Source organism: Thalia democratica, chromosome 7, assembly GCF_965202585.1.
Source record: "Thalia democratica chromosome 7, ktThaDemo2.hap1.1, whole genome shotgun sequence".
Taxonomy (NCBI): domain Eukaryota; kingdom Metazoa; phylum Chordata; class Thaliacea; order Salpida; family Salpidae; genus Thalia; species Thalia democratica.
Genome location: NC_139171.1, coordinates 48,180,473 through 48,187,973, shown reverse-complemented (window position 1 = coordinate 48,187,973; position 7,501 = coordinate 48,180,473). Strand labels below are relative to the sequence as shown.

The window sequence follows — 7,501 nt, the reverse complement described above, 5'->3', positions numbered from 1 at the left end:
ATATAGGTTCCATGAAGCTAAATTTTTTCAAATGTTTTAGATATGTACCGATAATTATTGTTTATCAAAGAATAGTCCATCCTGAGTATTTTAATAGGTTGAATAGTTTTTCAATCTATCTATACTGGAGGAAACATTTTAAAGTTTTTATTATACTTTAGTTAGGCTATCAGTAATAAACTATATAATATTTAAGTTTATATTTTGTAAAGTTTACAAAGTCCTTAATATAATTTATGTCAGAAATTTGTTTGGTTAAATAATTACCTGGAACTTTAATAAAAATTTAAAGTTTATAGCGTACTAGCTATATTTTGTAGTAGAATAAATTTGTGTTAAAAATATAAAATGTATTTTTTGTAACTGTTTAAATAGTTGAAATTGTAAGTAAATACTCCATGTTTAAAAAAAGATAGTTGTTTAAAATTTTTTTTTTTTTTTTGAAGCACATAGATTTTTGCTGTTATGATTTGAACTATGTTTAAGAATTAATAACAAGTGAAAATGCTTGAGTTTCTTATTATGAACAAAACTTTTTTTCTACCATTTAGGTACCGGTTTTATCATGTTATTTTTTTTTTCTGAGCAAAGTGTCATACTTGGTTTTTCATTCTGCAAATTTAGTTCTTAATGTTGAAAAATAATTGAAGCTTTATATTTTAATATTTATTATTTTTATAACCAAATATGCTTAAGAAAACAAATGTTGTTTAGCCTATGAAGTCTTTTTATACTCTAGTTGGTATAGACATGTTTTTGAGCGTCGATTTTTTTTATTGTTCAGTAAACCTCTTTGTACGTTAGTTTAAACTTTGTTCTTTTGCAGTTTAGTTAACATTAGTAGTAAACCTCATAAAAGAAAATCATAAACATGGATTCAGAAATAAACAACAAGGAAAGATTTTCACGCTCAGTAAACAAACACAACTTGGTAAAGCGAATTACGTTTCCTCTATGTCAGCCTGTTTTCCCGAGCCACCATCATCTACTGCGCAGGTTCGAATCCGAACCAAAAATAAGCATACTACCGAACATTGTTAAAAAGAACGAGAACCAATACACTGACAAATCTAAAACGGCGTACACCACAGTAACTAATGGTGTTCCATATCAAGAAAATAAGAGAATATGTAAGTTTAAAACAACCGTAGTGATACTTGTGTAGTTTTTTTTTTCAGTTTCTAATAAAAAAAAAAAAACAGTCATATTAAGTAAGCCATAAACTAGATTTTTTAGCTACATATAACAGAATGGGTCATATAGAATTTAAATTTAATACAAGATATTAATTAAACTTTAGTATTATAAAAAATTGTTTAGTTTTGTTAGATTGTCTTTTCTAATGTTTTGTTGAAAGAATATGTTAGAACAGTTGGTTTGCGTTATTTTATAACTTTAAAGTTTCAAAATAATTCCATTTGACACAAAAAAGTAAAAAAAAAATTAGATTTTTTAAAATGAAAGCTCAAAAAAATTTAATGAAAAAATCTTATTGGTAATAACATTTCATACATAACAGTACTTTATTTTCATCTTTTGGTAAAAGCCTAAGTTTTTACCAATTTAAAAATAAAAAAACAATTGAAAATAATGATAGGTTAACTCTTATACTTTAGTTTTATCCTTCAAACTGATTGTAAATAAATTTTACCATCTCGAACTAAACTCTAAAGTTTTGTTTTAAACAAAAACTTTTAAATACAGATTGTTTTTAATTCAAAAAGTTTTTTGCTATATTTTAAGATAATATGACACTTTATTATAGATTCTATTCTTCTTAGCTTTTAGATTTTTTATTATCAAGTTAAAAAGTATATTCTGAATCAAAATTTCTTCGTGCCACATCATGTAGCAAAAACTGACTTGGACAAGAGAGCTTCACTGTGTAAATACATACGAATTTGTAGTACTATTGTATAGTATAATTTATTGAACGACAAAAAATACGCTCGAAATATTTGGTTCTAGGACATAGTGCACGAAAATCCTTTTGGTTATCGAGTCGCACACCACGGATACCTTTTAACGTCTTGTCCAGGACAATATGTGGCAAAGTACTTGACTGCTTCAAATAAATGCAATTGTTCTTTTTTTAACTGTTAGAGATTAGGTCGACAGGTACTTGGTGGTAGCGGGCTCAAAAAAGGTTTAAAATATTTGTGGGCCGTAATTCCAGTTTTTACTCGTAAAAGCAGAACTTATAATATCTGATCTATATTTTGTATTTTCCATAAATTTTATCAAAGACCTTTTCCTTTTTTGCTCTTCCCTTCAAACCTCAGAATATCTAGCTAAAGTTTTAGCAGTTTAACGCTTACATGCTCATGGAGCGCATTTTAACCCTTTATGGGCCGCAAGTGGCCGATTCCGTTAGAGTAAGGGGTAGGATTAGTCTATGCGTTTGGGTAAGGGCTAAAAAAATAATGTATAGAAAAAAATACAAATAAACAAATTCACTCGAGCGTATCGGTAAAAAACTGCACTTATATAAAGCAGTGCTACAAATTTGACCAAGACTAGCCTCTCCTTAAATAAAATCTTAGAAGTAGCATTAAAAACGTGTTAAAGCTCTAATACCTAATCCTATGCCAAGTTTAACTTAAAATTTATACAACGTGCGTGTGCAAATAGTTTATAATTTATTGAACGACAAAAAAAAGGTTAACATGTCTTGTAATAGGTGCTGGTACACGAAGTTATCGAGTCGCACACTAAGTGGATACCTTTTAACGTCTGGTCCAGGACAGTCAGACACATTGCCGTCAAACTTAACTAAAACCAATAACGTTTTAAAGAATTAGTTACTTAATGCATTATCTTTATACTCTCTTATGCCTAATAAAAGTTACAAAGTTAAATACCTCAATGAATTTTTATTATTTTAATTAAATTACAACAACAAATATTTTAGCATAACAAGTGTCTTATTTTGTCAGGTTTGTTAGAACCAAAAGAGATTATTTGAAAAACTAAAAAACAAAAACGAAAAAATACGTTATAAAAATATCTACTCATTCCATTAGTATCCATAGAGCGTAGCTCAAGTCAAAATGAAATACATCATATAACCATTTTGAAATATGCATACGAGTATTAATGTACTTTTTTTTTAATTTTTAAGTTTACTCAGCATACTAAGCCAAAACTCTAAACTTAAACACTGTTAGATATACCGGAGAATGCGGTGTTAGCTTAAGACGTAAGACTTTTAATTACTGTGTCGTATTTTTTTTCCGTAAACTCAGAACAAATTAAAGTATTTAATTAAATGTATCTTAAACAGCATTAAAGAATGTCTGTTAATAAAATATAAATACTTTAAAAGTTTCAGGAAAAACTTTAAAATAATTGCTAGCCAACACTTTAAAAAGCATACAGTTATAAGAAAAAATTATACATCTGAATTTTTTTATGCAAAAAATTGAATTACCAAAAAATTTCTATTACAAGTATTACATTTAGCTGTTTATTTACTTAAGAAAGTTGCAGAACTAAATATTTTAACTCTTAAACCATCATACATTTTGATATATACTTCAAAGAGAATTAAAAAGTTATATATTTTTGAATTTTATAAACATTTGCTGTTATTTTAAGTTATTACGTATTTCTTTCATTTCATTTTAAATTACTACTTTGAATATTTTAATTATTGTAAACTACTATAAACTTACTTAAATTTTTTAGTGAAGAAAATGTTTTGCAAATTTATTAGTGTTTAAAGATAAAAAACTAAGTTTGTTTTACTTAAAATATGTTTATCTTTTAATAAAAGCTTTTGTATAGTGAAAAAATGGTACTTAAAAGAGCTTTATAATAAAAGACATGTTACTAAAAAAACACAACTAATAATGAATGAAAAAACTGTTATATATCCATCTAATTATTTTTGAAAAATTGTTTAAAAAAAAGTTTGTTATCAAAGCTTTTCGTCTAGATTTATATTTATTCATTGGCAGTGTAATCTATTTTTTCAAGTTAATCAAAATTTTATACACACAGCTAGTACAATTGAAACCGATGAAAAATCAAGTTCAAGTACTACATCTGTCCGTCCGATTAATTTTTGGTTAGAAAAAAATAATGAAGACGTGTTTTCAAATTCGTGGCCATTAATTGTCAGACCAAAGGACACAACATCTGAATGTAAAAACATCAAGCTACCTAAACTTACACAATGCTGTTTACCACAAGTTAAAATAAACAGAAAGAAAAAGGTATTTAGTTTAACTTTTAGTTTTCAATTTTACGAAAAATTTTTTAGAAAGAACCTTAATAGTTTTTTTAATTTAAGTTAGTTTTTAGTCGACAGTAGTTGTTTCATATTTAGAAACAACATGTTTCAATACGTAAGTTATAACGTTTGAAGTATAACTTTAAACAACAAAAGTTTTAATTTAAGAGAAACAATACATTAAACGATGACATAGAGTGCTTGAAAGAAATGTCAAAAGCAAATCATTTAATGAAGAAAAACTTTTGCTGATCCGGTATTCAGAAGATAAAATGCCAACATTTTCTGTATAAAAGTAGCCAATAACCAATAACAAACATTAAAATATAAAAACTTTAAACGTATTTAAATTAAAGTAGCTAGTTATTTTAGACTACTTTTTAATATCAATCATAGAAAACTTGAATGATATTTGATATATTTTTTATGAATTTTGTTTAGTTTTTTTATATTTACTCTAAAAATTATTTAAGACAATTTTTATTTATTTATAACATTTTGAACAACATTGTTTGTATTTATATTTTAAAGTTATCTCTGCTGTTTAACAAGCTAGCGTTGTTGCTAATATTATAAATATAAAACGGAAAAATTATACATAAACTGAATTACTCAAATTGAAAACATTTTGTGGATTTTTAAAACTGGTACAAATATTAAGTAAAAAGTATAAACATTAAGAAGTAGGTCTCTGAAAAATTAGAGTCTAATCAGACTACATAATATTATAAAAAATTAATACTTATTTAATAAGTTTATATGCTGAACTTGAAATTCTTAATATTAATTTAGAGTACAGAATAACAATTGCTGTTATTTTTTAAGCTATGAAAAATTTTACCAAAGTTTCAACTTTCTATGAAACCTTTTTTTTTTTGCTTTTCTATAGTCAAAAAAAAAACCTTTTAACTTTTTAGTATGGACGTTAGTTTTCAATATTTTCGGAGCATAATGTTTCGAACTTGACTTTTTCGTGACGTTAAATCAAAAAAGTTGTTGATAAATTTCATTAGGCGGTTCTTTTTAATAAAAAGTGGTTTTTTGAAAATGTTTATTTTCGTTTTTAACTTGTTATAACATTCTACATAACAGTTTAAAAAAATAATTTTTTTTTTTAAATTTGTATAATGGTTAACTTAAAAAAAACTTTTGCTGCAATATTAAATTACAATAGGTTGCTAACTTTGTGTATTCAAAAGCAGTTTACGATAGTAGCTTAGTAAGAACAATATGTTTATATCAAATTAGAAGGTTAAGATTAGTATCCAGATATAAGCTTAACAATAATGTTCATTTCAATATTTAATGTTTTATTGTTTAAAACGTTGTCTAATGCCTAAAACGGAGACAGATAAGTTTCTCACGAAGAAACTTTCGAAGGAAGTCAATTTTGCACAAATTTTGAAAGAGTGCAAGTTTTGCACAATAGCAAAAACAAAAATTTAAAATAATAAGAAAACATTACCAACCAAGGGTAAGTGTTAGTAACAGTGAAAGTTAAAAAAAAGATGCAAAACAAATTAAATAATAATAGTAAAAAAACAAACCAAGGGTAAGGGTTAACAGCGATAATATTTAAAAAAAATTGAACAAATAAATAAAAATTAATCAAAATAATAAAAAATACAGAACCAAGGGTAAGGGGTAATAGTGAAAGTAAATAAAAGAAGAAAAAATAAACAAAAAAGAAGATAAGTAAAAGTTGATTAATTAATATTAAAAAAAGTAAAGTTTAAGACCGTGCTAAACTGACTTTCGTGCAAAAGTATTTTTGTGTAAAAGTGTCCTCTAATGCATTTCTGTCACCTACCTGCCTTAAACAGTGTGTTTTTTTAACTCTAAACGTAAGGATTTATTTAATTATGTTTTCTTAAGCTATTCTGAAACTATGAAGTTTTTACCACAGTTTACTCTCAATTAAGTTTATATTTTTGCACTCTAAAGTTTATGCTGAAGCTTTTTTTTGATATCTTTGCTTAGGAAAAACTGTTGTCTTTAAAATATCTCGCAAGCTGGATTTTGCCTTCAAGCTGTATGTTGCCCACCCTTATTCTACAACAGGGGTCGGCAGGCAGTTGGTGGTCGCGGGCCAAATTTCAAGTTTACGAAGTCCTCGCGGGCCGCAGTTTTAGTTTTAGTGACATTTGAATAATCTTTTGGTTTTAGTTTTAGTCACACGAGAGAAAAGTTTTACTTTTATTCACCTTATCATTTTAAATGACTTTTAGCTATACATAGAATGCTTATTTAAATAAACATTTATTAGAATAAAATTTACATTGACTAATATACTTAAGTGTTAATAACTATGTACTTTCATAAGCATTAGTAAGTTAAACTTAATACTTTTGTAACTTTACTAACAACCTAACTCTTTATAAAAAACAAATTTGAAAGACAATTTATGGGTTACTTTTATATATTTGTTATACTATTAACCCCTTTTTTCATATTTCTAAGAATATTTACTTCAAAAAAATGTTTTTGCGTGTTAAATAGTTTACATTCATTAACCAATTTAGTAATTAGTTAACTTAATAAAATTAATACCTGTTTGTATTCCAGAAAGCTAGAACAAATTCTTTAACATAATTAATTCTCGAATACCTAAATAAAATATCTTATTAGTAACTAGTCTTTTACATAGTTGCCACTTAAAAAGCAAAAATGTCTGAGTTGTATCAAACCAGCCTAAGTTTATTAAAAGTTGAAAAAACTTATAAATCGTTGTTAATTAAGCTTAAATACCTAGTAAAAATATCATCATCATCAAAAAGTACACAAAGTGTAAGAAAACAAGAAAAAACTACAATTAATAAACTACACTACAATCATAAAAACTATTCTGGAAATTAAAAGATTTCTTTAAAGTGTTTGAAATAAAAGTTTCACACAAACCTAAGTTTTTAAGCTTTTAAAATAGCCTGTTTATGTAGCAACCCAGTTAAACCAAAGTTAACAGCATAAAGAAATAACGAAAGTTATTAACAGTAAATAAATTACATGCCAAAAAAACTTACAAGTCAGCTGGAATGGACAATTGAGTTTCTTAAACAACTTTAACAAAAGTATAAAACTTTATTGAGTCATTAGCGAAATAGAAAAACTTGTTTTTTATTAAGTATTATAGCAAGACGAGCTACAAAAATAGAAAAAAGTTAGTTAGGAGTTATTGCGAGAAACGATAAAAAAACAAATCACCAAAATCAGTTCCAACAAAGCACAAGATTATCTTTAGTAACTACAGAATTATCAGAAAAAAATTGT

At 25.9% G+C, this 7,501-nt stretch overlaps 1 protein-coding gene across 1 annotated transcript; it reads left to right on the top strand.

The window, feature by feature from the left end:
* The first annotated feature begins 831 nt into the window (after nucleotides 1–831).
* LOC145840875 (uncharacterized) lies at nucleotides 832–5,022 on the top strand. The gene is made up of 3 exons (XM_082948213.1): nucleotides 832–1,130; nucleotides 4,003–4,217; nucleotides 4,403–5,022. Exons 1-3 carry the CDS (start codon nucleotides 872–874, stop codon nucleotides 4,484–4,486), a joined length of 558 nt encoding a protein of 185 aa, XP_082804339.1. The 5' UTR covers nucleotides 832–871; the 3' UTR covers nucleotides 4,487–5,022.
* Nucleotides 5,023–7,501: the final 2,479 nt, after the last annotated feature.

Bases quoted from the DNA above. Each gene is read 5' to 3' on its own strand.
- LOC145840875 (XM_082948213.1), top strand. From the start codon at position 872: ATGGATTCAGAAATAAACAACAAGGAAAGATTTTCACGCTCAGTAAAC. The intron at 1,131-4,002 runs GTAAGTTTAAAA...TTATACACACAG, and splicing joins TCAAGAAAATAAGAGAATAT to CTAGTACAATTGAAACCGAT. The intron at 4,218-4,402 runs GTATTTAGTTTA...TTTTAATTTAAG, and splicing joins AAATAAACAGAAAGAAAAAG to AGAAACAATACATTAAACGA.